The sequence below is a fragment of the Solea solea genome, chromosome 13, assembly GCF_958295425.1.
Source record: "Solea solea chromosome 13, fSolSol10.1, whole genome shotgun sequence".
NCBI lineage: Eukaryota > Metazoa > Chordata > Actinopteri > Pleuronectiformes > Soleidae > Solea > Solea solea.
Window position 1 is genome coordinate 19,436,705 of NC_081146.1, and position 22,481 is coordinate 19,459,185.

At 40.6% G+C, this 22,481-nt stretch overlaps 1 protein-coding gene across 1 annotated transcript; it reads right to left on the minus strand.

Moving 5' to 3' along the window:
* Positions 1 to 24: 24 nt before the first annotated feature.
* Positions 25 to 20,978, minus strand: rnf19a (ring finger protein 19A, RBR E3 ubiquitin protein ligase). The gene is made up of 10 exons (XM_058648658.1): positions 20,809 to 20,978; positions 10,684 to 11,658; positions 7,645 to 7,853; positions 7,390 to 7,534; positions 6,445 to 6,607; positions 4,431 to 4,545; positions 4,076 to 4,237; positions 3,635 to 3,848; positions 3,388 to 3,531; positions 25 to 2,822 (listed from the first exon to the last, which is right to left on the minus strand). The coding sequence occupies exons 2-10, from the start codon at positions 11,373 to 11,375 to the stop codon at positions 2,033 to 2,035; spliced, it is 2,634 nt and encodes an 877-aa protein (XP_058504641.1). The 5' UTR covers positions 11,376 to 11,658; positions 20,809 to 20,978; the 3' UTR covers positions 25 to 2,032.
* Between the last annotated feature and the right edge of the window lie 1,503 nt (positions 20,979 to 22,481).

Here is a 22,481-nt window from a genome sequence, read left to right on the forward strand (position 1 = left end):
GGATGAAATCTCATATATACAGCGTATTGTATACATCTTTTTTTATTTTTGCTGATATGCATTTACACGCATTTAGTAAAGCAAATTACCAAACAAATATACAAATACCTTATGCCATTCTGCACAAATTACAAATTATATCTGGCACTAGTGTTCAAATTAGGATCAAGAACAGGGAGTTATGCTGAATAATGAGAAACAGAACCAGGCTTGGAATAACAAAACAGAACATATTAAGTCAATGCAAGGAGGACTGCAGCATGTAGACTCTTACACCAAACCAAATTAAGTGTCCATTCAGTAACAGACCTGGGTGAGAATGCCATTCAAGACAATTTGACCTGCCTGGCAGAGGTTCACCTGAGCAGACTCAAGAGACTTCAGCAAAGCTGACCACTGATGAGTAAAAACGGGCTTCAGGTAACACTCCACCAGAAAGAGCTGAAAACACAATTTGACTTCCGCTCAGTCCGCTCAGCAACAACAACAACAACAACAGAAAACCGGGATTAACAGAAAAATCAATAGGGAAGGTAAACCCATAACTAACCTAGGAGATCCCTATTAACCTTGTGCATTGCAGAACAGCAATGTAATAAGAAATACAGTTAACAGTGCAGGTGCCTTTGGCCATTGTGCGGCCTCAGTTATTTGCGTAGCATTAGTGAAAGCGTGTATGACACAGCAGGTCTGCATCAAGTGTGTTATCCTGGGTTTTGTCTTCATTCACCGCCTTGATGTAAAAGCTTACGCCTCACTGTGAATACATCTGACAAGTCAAAGGTACAAGATTTAACAAGAGCCTGAGTGCTGTCTTTGGTAGGCAATTGAAAAAGTCTTCATTTACCAATGTCTACCACAATGTTATGTATGTAAAAGAGCACACACCCTAACATAGCCAAGAGTCTGTGACCTATAGTAAGCTGCTGTTTGGGAGTCTTGAAGACACAGTGGAGAGAGTGAGACAAACAACACAAACAGCTTGTTAAAAGGCACCATGAGTCAACAAAGAAAGTTATCAAAGCTCTCTCTTACTCAGTGAGGCGAGAAGATCAGTCTGAGTAACCTTTGACGTTAACCTAAGACAGTTCCATTACACAATTTCACAGAATTGACCAACCCATTGGTTAATGTTCTTATAATGACTCTCAGCATTATCTTGACAACTGTGGCCTTCCAGAGACCCTTTTTCTTTAAAATAAAAACAAAAAACAACCCCTCAAACCCACATACTGTACATACTAATCGAAAGCTTTCCACAGAATGAAGCCTGAGCTTCCAGAGTTATCTTAGCACTAAAAGCACATACAAAGGGTTTAGGCTACAGGTCAACACCCAGGACACCAGGCTGCTAAGACCCATTTCCCACAATGGAACTATAGCGGTCAGTTCATCCATATAAACATAACAGTGGTTGTGTTACAAGTCAGCTTTAGTGCTAAAATGCTTCACAATGTCACACTGAGGCTTTGTCATTATACATTAGATGTTTGATTTAACGTCAAGAGGAGAAAACAAAAACAAAGGAGAACACAAAGGCTCCTCTGTGTCCAACACATTTTAAGGAAAAAAGAAGAGGGAAAGAATGAATCGTATTGCCTGGTCCCTGTTTGAGTTAACTTCTAGAAAGCATTAAGATTCTTGTGAGGTGTTGCATCTCCATTACAGAGCCAGAATCAGATTTGCAAAACTGGCACAGTGGTTTTATTCCTACTCTGATTTAAATGTCAGATGGTTACACTGCTATGAGTGGCTCGAGAGTGAACTGCGCGTTGCACGCCGAGAATCACCAGAATTCACAACCTTAACACCTCTCAGATGGCTGCACTTTGGTAACCTTTTATTACTCCCAACTAGCCTTCTGACAGTCAGTGGACACAATCCTGTTTTCCATGAAGAGCATACATCTCAATATAACATGTTCCCTTTACAAGGGAGTAACAAAAAATACAGGCTGAAATGTAAGCTGATTGTTAACGTAGTGGAGGAAAGGATGTTGATTAAACTGTGCAGCACTTAAGGTATTTAGATTTCAGATTTCAGTTTGTATACAGGAGTTCTTGGTCTGCTGCTGAGTTTGGGATGGATGTTGGTGGTGGTTATTGTTGTTGGTTTCTTTAAGCTGCTCTCCGGTGTTGTCATCCAGCTCAGCGGGACACACCAGGTTGACATTCTCCTCTGTGATGAAGCAGAGGGGCGAGAGCTCTGCGCTGTGGCTCAGGGAGGAGGTGGGGGAGTGGGGAGTGATCACAGTTCCGTGCGCCTGGGATGAGGACGACAGAGGTGAAGAACTGGGGCACGTCTCTAGACGGTCATTCTCCACCTCAGGTAATGGGCTGACAGTGGCAAAGCGTGTGTGGTAGTCACCTGTGCCAGAGCCATGGCTACAGGATGTCTTCATGCTTTCCAGATCAGAGCAGCTGAACTCAGAGAAATGGCTACAGTGGGACTCGGCCACAGAGGGCAGACTGCCACTTAGCGAAGGAGAGTCGAACTCGGAGGAGTTGGTGCTGCGCTGCTCCAGCAGCTGAGCGTCCATGTCCTCCCGTGTCTCGTTGATCTTGGTGCCTCCGCAGGCTTTCTTGCGTAGCTTGCCTTTGCTCTTTTTGCCCCCAGAGCCAGAAGTGGAGCAGCAGGAGGGCTCTTTGGCCCACTTGGTGGAGGTTCCTTTACCTTCCGAGGAGGTGCAGCCATTAGCAGAGCAGGTCCAGCCGCAGCGGCCAACATGACTACCGTCATCTACACTGCTACTGCCACTGTGGTGCCGTAATTTGCAAGGTTTGGATTCAATGTCAACCTGGACCTCAACACTGTTCCCATCTCTGGAACAGCAAGAGATAAATGAGTAATACACAAAAGTAATACATGTGCACTATGTAGGTTTGCAAGAGTGAACATATTAGAATGTAAACCACTGAACAAATAATGGATGTTGGTCATTCTACCTGATGCTGAAACATGTTTTTGTCAAAATGTGATAAGAAAAATAAAAATGATGTATTGTACGATGAATATATGTATTCTGTGGGTAATGGGGGCGGGACTAGATAAGCTTTTGCTTCTCCCGCTTTCCCTTTCGGTCATGTGTATTGTGTGAACTACACTAAGATTATGTGTGATGATGTGATCTAACTGACATGACCAAAATAAACATATAAATAAATTCTCAACCGATATTTTATAATCAAACATAAACAATTGAATCACACACTAGAGTGTTCACTCTGAGGCAGAGCAAGGAAAAATGCTGTCTCCTTTCAACCTCACCATGTCAGGGTAGAAATACCAACCATAATGAAAGTGGACAGCACTGGATATTAATAAACATTTTTCTTACATGAGTCTTGATTATGTGCCTTCTCTAGATAAACAGAAAATAATGCTCACCTGTCAAGGGGTATGTAGGCGTTAAGAATGGATCCAGCCATTGCTTTGGTGCTAGCATTGTCGCTGATTGTACCCAGGCTGACGGTGCCAGACTCACCACTGAGACTGCAGCGCTCCTTCTGCACATCAGCCTGCACCTCCAGCCTGAAGAAAGGTCAAGTTGGGAGTTTAGACAATGTAAAAAAAAAACCACACAAAATCAAAGATTTCAAACATTTAAAAGTGATGTGCATTTCTGTTAAAGCACCTGTTTAGGTAGTTGACCATGGCACTGCCAGAGAGGCTGCCAGTGATGCTGGCTCCAGCCAGGGCCATGGTGGAGGCCGTCTCACTCAGGTTGTCCCTGATGGCCCCAAGACGGTCCATATGGCTGCCACTGGCACTCAGGCTGCCCGTCAACCCCCCAACACTGCCCTCACCTATACTTGGGTTGTTCCTTGTGTCTACCACTGATGTCGTGTCTACAGAGAGATACAGTCATCAATGAAAACAGAGAAATACACAAATATTGTGTAGAAACCTAAGTGGTCTTTTATTTATTCATTTGGTGAAACTGTGATGTACCTGTAACATTCTGGACTGTTTTCTTCAAACAGTTTAAATTATAAATAAGTGGGAAAGAAGCAAACAGTCCGCTAACTAGAACTGGAACACAAAAAGTTGGGAATGCAGTGGCGCTAAAGCCTACCTGTGGCAGCTGCTCCAGTGCCAACATTCATGTCATTTTCGTCATCGAACTCTATGCGAACTCCTTTGCCATTCCCAGCCGAGACGCCACAGCCTCCGCTTCGGCACAGAGAGATGGGCACAACGCCATAGACGTACGCAAGCATGATGGGAACACCAATGCCTTAGGGGGTGTAAAAGAGAGTCAGGGACGGGTTAGACCACAGAACAGAGGCTGATGCACAGTATTCATAACAGGCTGAACCTCCTTTCAAATGTCCCATCCTCTCGAGAAACTCATGAGAAAACTGACTTTTAAAGCAAACATTTACATGATGTAAACAACAAAGACTAACAAGACTAGAGTAGAGACTGACCAACAGTGACAGCAGCTACCACTGGAGACACAATGACGGAGAGTGTCACACCACCAGCGATCACTAGGTTCCTCTTGTGGTTGGAGATATCTTTGCCCTCGTAGCGGTTGTGGATCTGACAGCAAAAAGGGAACCAATGACAATGCTTACTTTACTTCTCACAACAAACATTCAAACAAACAGAGGCCTAAGAGGTCCATGCTTTTAGGAAAGCATTAAAGATGTCTGTGTAGTCTCATTCACCAAGGTCATAATTATCCGAAAGCCACTGAATCAGTAGCAACTAGACTTGTACATTTCATTGTGTTAGTGATGGTTAGATTACACCCATTGGTTTATTGTTACACAGACTACTGCCTCCAGATTGTTCCTGTTTGGATCTGGCATCAGAAAATAAGCTGATCTCTGTTGCTGCCCCACAGCCAACCAAACTAGTTTCTTCCACACTCTCTCTCGTGTCAGTAATGTCTATTCTGTTGGTAAAAATATATTACATTTGGTTTAGTAGAACATGTTTTAGAGGGATCTTCTTAATGTAGAAACCAATTACTATAATTATTGGTTGTGTTTGTTAGTTGTGTGATTATAATACTTTAGGTTCCTGAGTTTTATGAAGGTGAATAACGGCCATATTTTCATAGTTCAATTTTTTTAACATTATTTCTGCAATTATGGCCACAATGTGTTCAGTGAAGTCACAGTGACCTTGAACTTAAATTGTTGACCACGTCAATCGTTTAATAATAATGATTATCTTAAATCATATAGAGAAAAATAATGGAAACTTCCCAAAAAGATGATGCATAATAAAAACTATTATAACAATTCCAGAATAACTTTCATGTGCATCTTTGGCCATGTTGGAATATGCATCACCCTACACCAGACTAGATTTATACGAGACAAAGCATATTATCTACCATGAAACAGAAGAGAATATACTTTGACCATACAGCCAGAACATGGCCCTGGTTTTGGTGTATGAAGATTCATGACCATGACTGAACAGTGACATTTAGTCAGTGCAAGAGGAATGTTGATGATTCATGTTCAGATGTTTCACGAGTCATGTGATCACTGCTGAATGTGGTCGAGTTTAGGGAAAGAGGTCTGTTGGCTCCTCCTTATTCTTGGCAATTTAAAAGGGGAATTCTGGACTCAGAATTTTATTCTGAGTCATAACACAGACTACAATAAACACAAATGTGTTTGTATGTTGTGTGTAAACACAACATACAAAATGTATCGTGTAAACACAGATGCACAAGTTATTAACTAATGTCCTCATATGGCTTTATGTCACTTTCATAGCTTAGCAATGTTGCAACATTAATGATAAGTGTGATATGTGTCAATATTTTGCTTTAGAGGAATGTGGTGTAAGAAAGTTGAGCTTCACAAAAAGGGAACACAAATGTGAAACCTTATTCTGACTAATAATCCACATAGCTCAGAACAGTTTAGGCAGCACTGTCATCTTTTGGCTAAATGAGCCTGCAGCAGAGCAGCCATTTTAACATTTGACACAGTTCATGAAAGTCAGGGCAGTGTAAGAGTGAACCAGCATATACCCTGAAACTGGGGAATCTAAATGGAACACCGCCATCATTGATTTGATTATTTACATGCGATGTTTATCCACTGTGACCTGTGTCAAAATGGCTGCTGTACAAAGGACCCATACCTGTCCATTGCTGCCTTTAGCATTCCCCTTCCACCTCCCTAGGTCACTGCATGAACACATTTGGTGAGGGTGGTGTATTTTTCAAACAGCTGAACTTTACGAGCCAAAATTACTTTTGTGGAGCACTGACTTGTAGATAAAATGTTGTAGGATACTAGTTTCGCCTTGATTTACTGTCAGACCTCTGAGACTGAAATACCTATGTCACTGAGCAAAAACTCTACATCAATGATAGCTGTCAAAATACAGAGCTATTCAACACATACTTTATAAGTGTTTCTCTGACAGTAGCTAACGGTGTTACAACAGTAAATCTCAAATGCAACTCACCTTCCTCCCCACATATACAGGGATGCCAATAATCATTGCGGGAATAGCTATACCAGCGATGAGTGCAATGCCGACTGGGGCACCCACAAGTGTTCCCAGTTGCCACAGGATCTTCTTCTTCCTGCTCCATGGCTTCTTCCCCCAGAAGGTACAGCCTGATGGACTGAAATAGGCAGATGAGGGGAAATTAAGCAAAAGATTGCAATTTTCAGTTGTCCATAACGTTGTGTGAATACTGCAGTTGTTTTTAGCTTGTACATTCCTTGTCACACTACGAGACAAAAGTCAGCTCCACACTAGAGCACAACTGCAGGGAGGAGATTCCAGGGATTTGGGACCTTACAGAAACTTGCATGATTTCACATAACAATAATAGCTGTTGTGTGTGATTTTTTTGTGCTGAGAAATGCAAAAAAAACTATGGATGAAGTAATGGCTGAGAAGACGGAATCAACTTGGCCTGTACAAGTTATGGTTCTAAACTAAAGTACCAAGTCCATTTTGGGGTCAACTCGCTCTCATTGGTTATTGCGGGGTTCTGCACCCCAATTGCTGTTCAGTTGTAAATATCAAACATGTTTAATACATAATATTTAAAATCGAGAAGACTCTGATGCATCACATGACGTTAAAGTCATGTCTATCTAAATTTAACCGTGCAGATCAAAACCATATGAAGTAGAACTTGGTGGAGAGATTCTTTATTTTGGGCACTACTCAAACACTGCATCAACCCACGGTGGCAACACACACGTATATCATAACGTTATATGTGGTAAATTGACACCAATTAAAATGAAGTGAAGTGAAGAGAGACAACATATTTTTGATTTGAACATAAAATAAGGATGGATATTGTGTGCTCATCTGTCCACATGATAAACTGTGTCATAGCATATGTGTGCATATTATTCCCACTATGTGCATGTGTGTGGACATACTGACCTCAGGTAGTGCAGGTCTGAGATTTCCTTCATACAAAGCCAACAGAACTCACAGCCACAGACAGCACAGGTCATGTGGTTACAGCTCCCGTCATTCATCTTGATGATGTAAGCAGCACAACGTGGACACGGCTTGATGTCATCAGCTGCGAGAAAGAATGAGTGATCATAATGTAGCTTCAACTGACTGGCCTCTGTATAATGCCACTGCTATCAGCAAATGAAGTCTGGTCAGAAACACAGTCGGCGAGCTAACCTGCAGCTCCGCTTTCTTGGCTGTAGCTGAGAGAGGACGATCGGACGGTCCTCAGGCGAAGGCTCTGGGCTCTCTGCTGCCGTGCTGCATCACAGGTTTGGTTCGGATGCCACAGCTGCTTACAGTGATAACAGAACTCCGTACCACAGCCTTCTCTGCCACATGTGATCTTAGGACAACTGGCACACCCAAAGGCTATCACTGCATATCTAGTAGAGCACAAACAAAAAGATACAAACACAATACTTCATCACCGGTATTTCATCTGTTTTCAGTGATTGTATATGGTTTGCTTCACTTTATCACAAGATAAGACAAGATCCGATAAAGGTGTTGTTACTACAGGTCTAAAATTATTGGCCAAAAAAGACAGTATCATTGCCATTTGGTTTAGCTCCTCCTTCACAAAAGCCAAACCATTTTTAGTTCTCATTTGTTCTCAGTTTACGGTGATGCCTTTTGCATGCTTAGAAGCTTAAGCTGCTTTAAGACATGCACCAAACCCTGGAAATTGTCTGGGGGTCAATGTCAAAGTGAAAGCAAAGCAGGCGAAACCCCCAGAGAATTCACAGCAAGTCAATGGTCATCCTGTACTCTGCAGATTATTCTGCAGTTGTGAATGTGTCTCGCTCAGACAATCTCCTAAAGCATTTGTCAGATGTAAACATCTGGACATCAACCAAAAGACCAAAAGAAGAAAAAAAGCAGATGTCAATTAGAAACCACATGATTTAGACCAAAGAAGTTATTCTAAAGTCTTCTGGTATCAACATCAAATATTATGAGTTGGAGCAAGCTGTTTATTTTATAAAAATATCAAACATTACACCTTTTATTGTCTTCTAACTGCATGCGTTACATGACAATCATGATCATGTAATCACTTCTGCAGTAAAGCTTTGGTTAAATGAATTAGTTCAAGATAAATAATAACCTTTAGATTGCTGAGGCACAGTGAAGTCAAACTTCAATCTTTGTCCTTGGGTGTAATGATACCCACTAAATCACCCTGGGTTAATCAACGGTGTTTGTTAAAGCCAATCTACGGCTAGAACAGAAAACAAAGCAAAGCTTGTATTCAGTTATTAACACAGTGTCCCCTTCTCTATTGTTTACCACTTGAGCTCTAAGATTCCTTAGCAGGACTACAGTGTTCTCAGGCTGTAGACTCTGCAGAAACCATGCTAGCTGTTAGATAGTGAGATTCTAAAATGATAACTACATTAGCTGCTTTTTATTCTGGCCTAATGATCAATCAAAAGGTTATGAGTATGTCTGACATGATGTTAATGCTATGTCTATCATCAATCACTCTGCAGACTACAGTATTTACTTGAGATTGTATCATCTTAAAAAGTGGAGGGGAAAAGTTTAAACTACAGCTGTAAGCAGTCTGAAGAGACAAAATTTCCCTGCCAGACAAAACCACCCACAACAGTATGAAACTCTCCACTGACAAAATTCCCTTTCAAGAACTAGATCAGTTTTTACAGTAGACTCAATCACCACTGAAGTACCAGATCAGTTTAGTTAACAGCAATTTTGGCATCGCCACAAGCACAGAAAACAAGTGCTAAAATCCCCCAACATGTATTGTGCTATTTTTGTGCACTACTTTACACAACATTATATTTCCTCCTACCAGCTTGAGCTCAAGACAAAAGCATTTAGCCCTTAAATTTGTACTATGCTGGTACTTTAGTTCTTATGTACAAATCACAACTCCATTATCTCTCTCTCCCTCTTTATTTGGGCTCATAAAACCCCCCAAAATAAATTACGTTAGTGGTGGCAGCAAATGTATCAGCTATATAACCAATACCAGTAGTGTATTCTATTCACTAAAACTAGATTAAAATAACTGCAGCAGTTGATGGGTGTTCTGAGAAAATCTAGACAGCCATGTATATTAATAATTACTAAAATAATTACTAGGAGGAAAAGCTGCAGAGCAATTGAATGATTAAAACACAAGTGCAGTTAAAACAACATATATTACATATTACAAAAAATACTTTTCAGAGATGCACACTTCTCTCGACTCTGGCAAACGTGAAGTAAATTATATTAAAATACTGCAAAGTACTGCAAAGGCTACAACTGACCACCACAATACATAATGTGTCTATCAGAGAGGAAATAGCTCTTTAATCTCTATACAACCTGGGAATGCTTAAGTTTGCGACTGTCAAGTTCTTTTTTTCTGTCCTAGACATTTTCAACCACTCATTCGGTGCTTGTCAGAACCTGTTCAGACAGACCGGCTATTAACATTTGTCAAAAGTCAGCAAGTCCCCATTCTACAAAGATCAAAAATAAACTGCTTTAGGTACATCAGTTCAGACATTTCAATGCATCTGCAAAGGTTTCTCCAGTGACCACTTGTGTGTTTCTGTTTAAAGGGAGGAATATGGAGAGGAGCCACAGTTTTCAGTAGATGAATGTTGTGGTCAACAAAAGCTAAACTGAAGAAAATTGCAAATTGGCAAACATTCTGGACTAAACATCATCCTTTCCAGTATGAGTAGTTTGATACTATTTATAATACCGTGCGAAAGTCTTAGATTTTTTGTTTTTTAAGCAATGCTATAATGAAAATACACTATAACTATTCCTTTATCACTTTATTGGAACACATCCAGTAAACATGAACAAAAACAGCTTCTCCATATTGAAGAGTCAAATATTTAGTGTGACCTACCCTTACACTTGAACAATAACACAATCCTGGCTCTCTTGAACCTAAAATAGTAACCCAAATTAATATTACTCGTAAAACTGGGTTTGTCCAACTATTTAATGCCGAGAAGTATCTGCTATGAATAAGGTCTATGATGCCAGGTTTATTCAAGACATGCTTGAGTATTACATGTTGTATGAGTCATTGACAGCTTGCTAAAATATATAAGACCAACGTTCAGTCCAATCATTCCAATCCAATGCCAATGATCATGGAATTTGACAGACCTGGAAACAACAAAGCTGGTGGTATCCTGAGAGTTTTGCACAGTACTGTTTGTATTTAAATTTACAGCTTACCCGCAGTCCGGCGCAGGACACCAGCGGCAGTCGGGGTCAGCCACCAGCCACCTCCTTAGCATGAACTCCTCATATTTCTCCATCAGTGCCCGGTCACTCAAGATCATGCGAATGTCATGGGGGTTGAAGCGCTCCGAGCACTCTGGACAGCTGATGTTGACACGTGACTCTGAGATCTCAATTCGCAGGTACTGGCGCAGGCAGTCGATGCAGGAGCGGTGGTGACAGGTCATGATGTCAGGGAAGTTCTCCCTGGAGTGGCGCAGAAGGCACAGCGGGCACTCCAGCAGCTCAGGCCCTACCCCTTCCCCGGCCTTGGAGAAGGACGAGGAGGAAGGTCCTGAGGCAGATGATGTGGTGGCAGCAGAAGTAGCTCCAGTCCCAGCCACAGAAAGGAAGGCAGAATTCTTGTCATTACACATTTCAGAGTGGATGCTCTCAATGCTGGCAATGCCATCCACCCCTCCCAGGTTTCCAGGTCCAGGTTGCTGGAGGTCTCTGGACCTTTGGCGTACTGATTTGGGCTCCCGTCCTTGCCGTCTGAAAAGAGAAGTAAGGGAGAAGCGCCTCTTCTTAGGGGCCTTTTTCACAGAGGGTAGTGAGATAGAGGAGGCAGTGGATTGTAGGTCCCGATCAGAGCCCATGACCACACCACTGCCACCACCCAGCTGCTGGTGCTTCTGCAGGCTCATCTCTCCAAAGGGAGGGGAAATGTGTGCCAGTGGGGAGCCAGGATTAGGTAGCCTGTCCCTCACATGTGCAGATAGGTCTGGGAGAGGGATGGGGATTGGGGAAGGGGTAAGGTGGTGGATGAGGGAGGGGGAAGAGGGGCCAGGGTGGGGAGATAGGGCTCCAGAGGGCCCGTCTGTGTTTAAGACATGATGGCTTCTCCTAATCAACCTCGTGGTCACATCTAATAGCCGGATTTTGGCGAAGGGGTGGGGCTCTCTTGCTGTAAAACTGAAGCAACAGAACCTGGAGAGAGGAAGAGAAGAAGTTTGGAAAAATATAAGAAAATAGGAGAAAAGGAGGAGATGGAGAAAGAGAGATATATTTTATATATATTCCAACAATTCATTCACAACGATAAAGCACTGAAAATGAAAAACCAGTCATTTTGATACATGGGCATTTTCATTGTTGACGCTGAAAGCTTTGCATTTCTTTTCAAACCCAAACCCAAGACAATAAATCAAAACTTAAAACTCACTCATCAAAGAAAAAGGGCCATTATTCTGTGTGATACATGGTATAACCTTCTCTTAATGACAGGAACAGGCAAATAAGAGAATATGAGAAAATACCCTTTTAAGCAGCAGGCAGTCAATAGCTGCACCACTTTATCAAGAACAGGTTTGCGTATAGCTGACTTTATAATGGCCAGTCAATCAGCCACTCTTGAGGATATGGATGTGTGTGCCCAACCCACCACCCCTCCATATGGTTTCATCAGTCACCCAACATGGGGGAGCAAAGATCAACTAATAATGTATAGCAGTGTTGTAAATCAAAGTTAATTTTAAAACGCTGCACAATTTATGAAGCCTCTTTTCATTTGGATAAACAACTGCAGAGGAACAATGATTATATGCCAAAACATTTTTTTAAATAAATTAAGAGCTCTGAAATACCACCACGTCAGTATCAGAGCTGAGAGGGTGTTGGTTTGCATTAGTGATTAGAGTGCCTGTCACACATGGGTGAGATGAGAGGACAGAGTCAACAACCTTCAACAGTGTTGACGCAAAGATATGGTGATCTGATCTGATGGTAAGATCAACGGCAAGGCCAGAGCTCAGACTGTCCTCTGCTGATAATGACAAAAGATAAAGCACTGCAATGTCAGAGCTAGGGTTTGTCAGGAAAGACTGGTTTCTGATTCACCAGCAATTCAGGCAAAGAAAACTGATATGTTTGCAAAGCCAGATGAAGGCCCTGTTCAGACGAGGTATTAACATCCATCCTGTGAGATCTATACTGCTCTAAGTATATCTGCGTACATCATTTCTGTCACCAAAGTCCAAATTGTGTGTTTATCCTGTCTGAATGACTGTATAGATGGGTCTGCCACTCACAAAAACTGAGCACTTTTGAGCCCCCAAAACTGAAAAGTAAAAAAAAAAAAAAAACCTGCTGGCTCTGGGTTTGTTTGAAAAATCAAGGCTTTGTGTTTTAAGGTGTATTTACACAAGCCTTGTTTAGTCCAGTTGAACCAAACCCTGGAGCATTAAGGCCCCTGGTGCGGTTTACTTAATTTGGTGTGGTGTGAACAAAGTCTGGGGCCTTCGATGCCAACGTAGGAAGCTGACTCTGGTGACGTCCATTTAAAAGCGGTAGTCTCAGACGTCCCAAGTGAACTCTAGCGCACTTCATCACTGGTATGAGCTCTATACCAGATGAGAGAACCAGGAGGAGACTGGCTGACAGACAGGACAGGGAACTGCACATCCATGGGAAGTCCCAACTCTCCAGTGCCTCTAATGTGTTTAATTAGAAATGTGCTTTCTACTTTTAACTGCCTTTCTTTCACTTTCTAGTTAGCTCTGTTACCACCATAGACTGAATTAATTATGTGTGACAAACTACATAAAACAGTGAATATCAGAGATCAGATGCAGGTATAAATTTCTACACTTCGGTCAATTAAAATTCCTGAAAAGAATAAACTTGAGAGTAAGGCTGCTCTGACAGTGGTTTGCAAGGGTGCACCATTTATTTAAAGCACCATTTGTAACTGCAATGTACTGTGTGTGATTTAACATCTGTGTTTAACACAACCACCCCATGATGAGGAAGGAGGTGGAAAAAGAATGTCTGTTATTTTAGGATGGTGTTGCTACCGAGTGTGTATGCAAGTTTTAGGTTACACCTTTGCAACAAACCACACACTGGAGACACATGCAGTCATATACCTTAACAGACTCGCACAAACTACAGAGACCTACAGTGCACACAACCACATGTGCGTTGATGTTGGTAGGTACGGACCCTCCGTCTCTGGTGTATTCAAATCCAAAAGGACACATCAAACTCACTGTCCACGTGTCCCACGGATGCGCCTAATTTTTCCATGATCGCAACACATTGCGCAGAATTTCCTTAACATACATTCTATCGTGGCAGCCTGTTGAACATGACACAAGGTGAACTAACTGGTGAGGTGTCTGAACTGACAGCGTATTACAATGCCTCATTTTGATACACTAAAATAAAACACAATACATTAATATATCTGAAAATTATACCCATAACATACCATATGAGCATCAAACAGAAGTTTAAAACTACAATTTATCAAGAAAGAATGATTTCATTGGGGACACGTTGAATGTCCCATACTCACCGCCTGTGGGTCACGGGACTACACTGCACACCTTTGAACATCAGTGCATGTGCATACTTTGTAAAAGTTTACTGCAACTGCAATAAAACACTATCTCGGCAAATATTTTCCATTGCACTACACTGAAAAGATTAAAAGCGTCTCGCAGCCCTGATTGCAACCGTTCTGCAGCTGCAACGAAACCTCTGAAAGGATTAGCACCACACGACTGTCTCTCTGATGCACACACTATTTTTCTCTTCTTTCCCCCCAGACAAACACACACTTGGAAATGTAACAAAATGTAAATGACGTCAGAATGAAAACAAAGGTCAGAATGAAGACAATGGTAAACAAGTTTTAGAACAGAGCAAACAACCTACAAACAAGTATTACAACATAATTCAGTCAAAAGAGATGATCTTCAGCAACACAACCTGATTAATTGATTAAGGGAATCAGAGTCCTGTATTCAGCTTAGACAGCACAATAGAGTTAGGATTGTCACAGTTGTGTCACCTGGAAAGGAATATCAATTTATCTTTAAAAATTAATGGTTTTGCCAAATGGAAAAGCCAAAAAGTTGCACATTTAAGTACATTTTTCAAATAAAAATCAAAGACATGGTTTTGGTTTTCTCATTAAAAAAAAACACAAACACAGATATGTGGAAATGTCACAAATAATGAGTAGAACATAAAAACATAAAGAAAATTGCAGTGAATGACAAACAGCAAACTGAGAAAGCAGACAGAAAGATGAGAGCGGCTTGATGTACCAGAGCCGTCCTTGGGGACAGAGTTCATTAGGCATTCCAGAGAGAGACCACATCCAGTACTGACCTCAGCTGACACACTGCAGCCTGGGGGAGTACAACTATCATTCAACAAAAACTGAGAACCACTCAACTTTTAAATGCCACACAGACTTCCTGTTGCAGATTCATAGTTCATGATGTCACCCTAAAATACATGGGGAGAATTATTCAAGAACAATACAGAACCATTTGTAATTATCTGTTTTTCTGTAATGATCTGTCTTCCAGTATGGTCAGGTCTTCATGACAAAAAAACTTAGCCAACATAGCCAAGCAGAAAGAGAACTTGGCCTTTGATTGAAGGGTTGCTGGTTTGAGTCAATGCCAGGTCAAGGGTTGGGGTACCCTTGAGAAAGGTACCCAATCCCCATTGCTCAATGTTAATCGGATACTCTAAATTGACCACAGCCACATGTAGGCCTTGTGCCAGCCCTAAACGTGGAAAATGGGAGGTTGCGTCAGGAAGGGCATCCAGCTCTGCCAATCTCTGCCCAATCAAATATGCGAATCACCATCCACTGTGGTGAAACTGTGGAGAAGCCGAAAGACTAAACAAATGTATGGAAGGCTATCCTGAAACTGAGCTTTAGCGCTCATCTCGCTGATGAGAACCAATCAATTTGTTAACACCAGCAAGGAGAGGAGTGTGACTGGGCAGTCCACTCAGTTAATAATTAATTAGTGATTCTACTTGATCTAATGTTAATCAAGAGAGACTCACTAGTCAGGCAGTCTTACAAGACTGGAGCAAAGGAAAAAGCTAAATAAAACAAAGCTCTTAAAACAAGTTCTTTCATCATGCCATTGCAGTGGTCAATTGTGAAATTAGACAGCCTACTACATTTCACACAGCTGTAACACTTATGGAAGAGGCAAAAATTAAACACAAGGATAAAGACAGAAAAGGGAGACAGACATGCCACTATAGGGACAAATGAAGGCCCAAAAGACCTAAGGAAGCACTGGTAGGTGGACAGGTGCATACACAGGGAGACAGTGGCGAATCTGGCGATGACAGGTACACAGACAAACAGTGAAACATGCAGCAGCTGAGCTGTTGTAGCCAGCAAGTCCAAGTCATATTAGCTGCATTCCAGACCAGCCTCCTGTGTAATGTGGCCTTTATGTTCATTCTTGGGCTTCTATGGGGCTAGGGAGTGGGGACAGCCACTACACTATGACCAGGCACAGAAAAACCACCTGCTAGGCAATTTGAACAGCTACAGACTCATTTGGAAGTACTTTGGTACATCTTTTAATTGTCATCCGTTCAAATAAAATATCCTTATTTCTAATAAGCCAGTGTGTTTTCTTCAAACTAGGATTTTTTTGTTATTGTTAGGACTGAGAGACCACTGGTGGCAGAAATTACATACTATGCATTCAACTGCATATTTAAAATGATAGACACATGGATAAAGGATTAAAAGCAGTGCCAACAACAACCACAAGTTCAGTATTAACAGGGAAGACTGTTTACAACAATGTGCAAAAAAGGCAAGGCAGGTTGTCAGGGGGAAGAAAAAGGAAAAGTTTCCAACCCCAACAAAGCCAGTATAGTCTTCCAGACTTCCCCTCCTTCCTCCCTCGCTGCATTCAAGAGGAGAGGAAATGAGGTAACCTTCCTGGAATTTCTGCTCAGCTGAGAGAACTAGAAGCTCAGGAAGAGGGTGTGAAAAATAATTAAATTAACTGGTTAATTGGGAATATGTGATACAATTCCCCTTCAATGCTGAAGAAAGAGACAATGTTATTTGTATATAAAAAAGTTTATCAGCATATGTTCACTGGTAGAATCTGGTAGAATACTAAATCTTTCAGTATCTGAGCCAGAGGCAGGCACTAGAAATGCTACTAACCACCTTTATAATGCCCTATACTCAAAACAAACATAATCTCACTACAGCAATGTAATGCCTGGACCATAGTGAATGCATGAACAGTGCATGGTGGCAATATTGCCACTCCACAGTGGCTCATGCACCTCTGTTGTTGACTCATGGAGTGTGTCTGCTAAGACATTAAGATAGGATAGGGGGTAGAAAGAAACACAGAAAAGGACCTGGGCTCGACTCTAACTTGGGTCACAGCAGAGATCCTCGGCCAACAGGGTGCCAGCTCTACCAAGCCAGCTGTATTTGGCACACCAATCATGTTCTTAACATCTTAAACATACAGTATACAAACAAGTCTTCCAGAAGGCTGTACACCTTCCAACATCCTCACTTCAATATACTTAATCTTTAATTACAGTTTCCTCAATTTTTTTTTCAGAAATGTACCAGACACAGGAACAGTTCAGACCAAATCTAAATTCTTCTCTAAATGGGTCGAGATCAATGTCTTTGATTCTTGTGTCAATTTGGCCCATTATCAAAGTGGATCTGAATGAACCAGACTGTATGCTTCAATAATGTGAATTACTACAGTAGAAAACATCATAACACAGGGTTTTTCCTATTGCGCCATTGAGAAGCAGCTCATACAGATTTTGTGCAAAGCTTAACAAATGAACGCAAAAAATACGAGGATTTTCTCTAAACAGTTAATCTGCTCAAATTGACATCCTTCATCAAAATATCAAAAAAATATCAACAAACATTGAGGGCTGTCTTGGAAATCAGTGTATAAGAAAAGCCTAACATTTTAAAATGAAAATCACTATTTGAAGCTCTACATTCAGTGCCCATGTTATTAAAAGTTAAAGGTTTAATTTTATTGATCCCCTTAGGGAAAGTATTCCTCTGCATTGACCCATCCTAGAATTAGGAGCAGTGGGCTGCCACACTGAGTAGTGCCCGGGGAGCATTGGGAGATGGGTACCTTGCTCAGGGGTACCCCAGCCCTTTTTGGCCGGGTGGGGATTTGAACTGGCGACCCTACGGTTACAAGTCAAGTTGCCTTTCCACTTGGCCCGGGCTGCCCATTCCCGATTCAATCATACTGTCCACAACAGACATTCGGCTGATCTGCCAGATATCACTGCATGGTCTCTTTTCACCCTCTGGTCTGTTTTCTGCATGGTTGGCCTAAAAACAGATTCAAATCTGTTACAGCTGTGCATGATAAATTACAATTAAAATACATAAATTGTGATAAATTATAGATGTGTGTACCTCATGATTTGCTCCTCTTGAATGTGATGATTATAACCACAATTGAAAATATGAAAATAACCCATGATGTTCTTGTCTGCATTTTTGTTGTTTTTTTTAATACATATTCAATTTACTTTGACAGTTTGCACACATATGTCATTTATAGCAAGGAAGAGATGAGCAAACAAGCACCAGGACTGTAGACAGATGTGGCAATATATGGGCAGAGCAATGCAGGGAAATAGCCCTTCTGTATGGACAGGCTCATGCACAATTCTGGCTATTGCAGTGCTTCACAAAGTGTCCATGTACAGAATGGCTAGCTTTGGCATTACAAATTATAGACCGTACAGACCATATCTTGCCCACCAGGTCCACTGTCAATTTCATTTACTACAGACATAAAACCCATACACATATTGGCTGTAGCCCACACTACAAAACACTAGTTATCAATAATAAGTCAGACATTAAAATTATAGTAAAAATAGACATACCTGTGCAGCAGCAGAGTAGAACAACATTAAAAGAGTAAAATTGGCAGATAAGGTGAAGGCTTTGGTGTCAAAGCAAAACGCACCTATTAGCAACAGTTTGAAGTGCAACTTAATGCCAAGAGAAACCTGGTAACATTGATGAGGTCTGATGAGGGTAGCTGCATCAGTAGGTTATGATTCAAATGTTATGGAACAAACGGTTACCCGATTCATCAAGAAAATGATTGATACATTTAAACCATCCTTGGCACGCATAACAAAAAGTGCCTGATCATCGATGATGCACACAAGCATTGTTGTAATCAATGACAGCACATCATGCGTTAGCCATTCCATGCCACCTAACCTTGCAGCTGTGTTTACTATAGAGCAAGATAGGGAGGTCACACACAGGTTCTTCTGACAAACACACACACAAAGAGCACAGGTTGCTATGTTGGCCTGATGACCTATCTTTAGAAGAGCACACAGGTCTGGAAAACATGCCGTTAAGCCTAGAGAGAGACTTTTGACACCCAAACACTGATGGCTCTGGAGGGTTACCTTTAGCATTAAAAGGCACAGTGTATTCAGTCTCCTTTGAATAAGTGAATGTGGAGTCTATGATAGAAATCTGTGCTGTGGATTACAAGGTTATATATAAACACACAACAGAATTACAGTTTCTGACTATTTCCAAAAGGTAAAAAAAAACAGGTTAATGGTATATGCCTTGCAACTTTTTTGTGTCAAGGGTGGGGCAGAAAGAAAATGAATGACCAACACCCATGTTGCAAAATCCTTAACATTTCCTGATATACTCCATCACCAACTGAATGATGGCAGGACAACTACAGTGCATGTCAAAAGCACAGCCGACATTCATCTGCGTATCATTAAGATTGCAACATGGTCAAGTGAATATCCAAATTGTAGGAGAGGTAATTATTTAGTGAAGGTAAAATGGGTCAAAACATACCTTTTCAAATAATGCATTGAGTTAAAGTGATGACCCCGTCTGTATACCATACTGTCCAGGTGTAAGAGAACAACATTTTCAATGAAAATAAAAGGACAACCTTGCATTCTTCATAAAATCATGGTAACATATGGTAATATAATCAGCCCAATTAAGATGAAGTGTTCTTACAATAATAGCAGAGACAGCAATAACACGAGCATAGCCAATTATGACCAACAAAAGCACACAAAGAGCTTGTGTAATTGTAATAATAATAATAATAATAATAATAATAATAATAATGTATAATAATACACAAAAAAATTGACATAATATATTATCCATTATAATATAAAAATAATTATTGTTATTATTACCATTATTATTATCATCATCATTATTATTATTATTATTATTATTATTATTAAAACACAGACACCACAGAAAGACAACTTTAGTGTCATACACATTGACTTGCTTGTAAAAACAAGGCTAGCTAAAGATTTGGCTTAGTTGATTCATGAGCAAAGTTGCCAACTATGTATTATATTTTATCAGACAGAGAGGGGAATTGTCAAACACATCAGCCAAAAAAATTGACATCATATATTATCCATTGGTATTGGCCAAAGAAAAACACCAACCAGTCTGCAATTTACCTTTTTTTTCCCCTCTTTTCTTTTTTAAACTTTAAATCATATACATACATTAAACCTGGTTAACCTGTGTCTAGTGAACTATAAATCAATGTTTATATAATTTGTTGAATTTTAAAGTGAGCATGTTCATCTTGGATTGGTTGTGTGATTATTATTATTATTATTTTTTTTTTTTAAACACAAAACCTAAAAATGTACATTCAGAATGTAGTCGTACACACGGCATTTCTCGTAAACTACCTATAAAACCCCAAACAGAAATTTAGGTCGACATCAAAATGTAACAAAACCGTCTGAAATCACAACTTTTCTCTCTTGCTGTTTTATGGTGTCATGGCAGTCATTTACAAACCAGCCCTGTTGTCCCAACTTGAACACACTGTCCTCAACTACAGCACGGATAGTTACAGAGCTTTCTGCCTTAATTTCGTTATTTAATTTTACAGATTTTGGTCTGGTAAATTAGGCTATCTGTAGGTAATCATCTCTTGTGATTTAAAAAGTTGTGATAGTGCCAAGGGTTACGTCTTAAGACTGCTTCTACTGCAATAATGTGAGACTGATGTGATAGCTAGGTTAGCTTCACGTTTAATTGTGTTTAATGTCAAGTCACGTCACATCACACACTGTCGGTACCTGCTCCATGTAGCGATATCGGGGCAAATGACGTTAGCACATGTGGGCCAAAGTCTCAGTTTACCTAATTGAAGATAGCCAGAATATCCGCTAACGACTACACAGCCAGCGTTAGCAGCTGGCTAGCAATGTTAGCCTGAACCGATAAGAACGTACCGTCTGTTGCTGGTGACACTTGTTCCGAAGACGGCAACGACGTAGAAAGGAAACGTTCTGCGTTCCAAGAGCGATTTAGAGTTCGGGTATCGCTTGTGAATTCCGTCCACTCTGTTACTAACACTTCTTTCCCTCTGACTTAGGTCCCACCTATCTGTTCCGTTTCGATACAACAGCTACTCGCTCTGTTGTTCAATGTTCTCGTTGTATCTCAGAAATTCAAATCGTATCGCGAGATTTAGACCATTTGGAAGAACACATTATTCACATCACACATTATTCAAAATGACAGTCTTCACATCCACTATCCACAATTGTCACGTCGGATATCGACAACTTAAATCTTCCTGCAACTGATTTATGCCTCTCCACAATTACAGTTTGAGCCATTTACAAAGTATTATCATGATATCTTTAATTACCCCTGAAATTGTGACTAGAAAAAATTAAATTGTAGATATCTCAACCTGGAAGTTTAGTCATAATGTATTTGCAAATATCTGCAACTCAAAAACATATAATACTCATTAATTGAAAAAGTGGTGTCATTTGTTCAAAGAAGAATAAGGTTGTGGTCATCTAAAATGTTAATTTTGACTAGGAAGCAGTGAATTAATGATGATGAATTGTAAAAGGACGTGATTCCCATTTCTCAATTATAGACAAAAAGTGGAAAATAATGAAATTGTTTAAATCTATGTGAAATGACAATAAGTGACTCTTTATTCAGAAACAGATTCATTTATTCACTTGTTTTAAGGTAAAAACCTGTTGATGGATATCCAACATGCTTCAAGTCTAGTCCTGTATTTCATCTATATGGGGTGTGTGTAAATGCATGGCTATGGTTTACATCATAGAGCATATTATTACAATGTGTCTTAGAGAGGCTTTTGAGTGGGTCAATACATTAGTATTACTCAAGTCGTATTTCTAACTAGAGAAAGCACTCGGAGAGCACAAACTTCTTTGAAGGCTGTGCAGTTAGCTGTACTGATTCATACTGACAAACCAGTGTCAAACATTTAAGCACTGGAAATTGAAATTGTTTGGCCGACATCAGCTTAATCAGGTTTTCTGACTCTTTTACTTGCTTCACCTTCTCAGTGTAGCTCCATAGCTCTCTGGTGATGTCCCAACCTAAACTGGAGATCACCCTTATCCTGCAACAGAATTAAGTTCAAAAAGTGAGCACAAGTGGACTTCCAAACCAAACTCTCTCTCCTTTTGAGGATGAATGACTTAACTTATCAGAGGCTGAACTTTTGCTGTTTTAGTCCCAGGTTCCAGTCCCATGATATAATTTATTACCCCTTTAAATATCAGATTCCATGCATCCAAACAGCAGAGACACAAAACATTCAGCAGTCAGGATGTTGAGTCAGCCATAATATAAAAACAAAGTTCCAAAAGTAGTGCTGCTGAAATGTGTCCTGACTCTTCCTTTTGAAGGTGTTCAGTTCCTCAGTTCACTGTGCAGAGTAACCATCTGAGTGACACTGACACCATGTGGACAAGGTAGTGTTTTCCCTAAGACTGTCATGCTTTATGTTGCAACCTTTAAGACCAACACACTAACAGTTAATTTGGCAGCTGTTTGAGTTTAAATACCCAGGGGTCAAACATCCAAATGGACAGTGCACAGGAGAAGTGAGGAAGACTGAACAGGTAGG

Excerpts from the sequence above, each read along its gene's own strand:
- rnf19a (XM_058648658.1), bottom strand. The coding sequence starts at position 11,375 with ATGAGCCTGCAGAAGCACCAGCAGCTGGGTGGTGGCAGTGGTGTGGTC. Across the intron at positions 7,535-7,644 it reads CCAAGAAAGCGGAGCTGCAG|CTGATGACATCAAGCCGTGT; the intron begins GTTAGCTCGCCG and ends TCTTTCTCGCAG. Across the intron at positions 3,532-3,634 it reads ATGGTCAACTACCTAAACAG|GCTGGAGGTGCAGGCTGATG; the intron begins GTGCTTTAACAG and ends ACCTTTCTTCAG.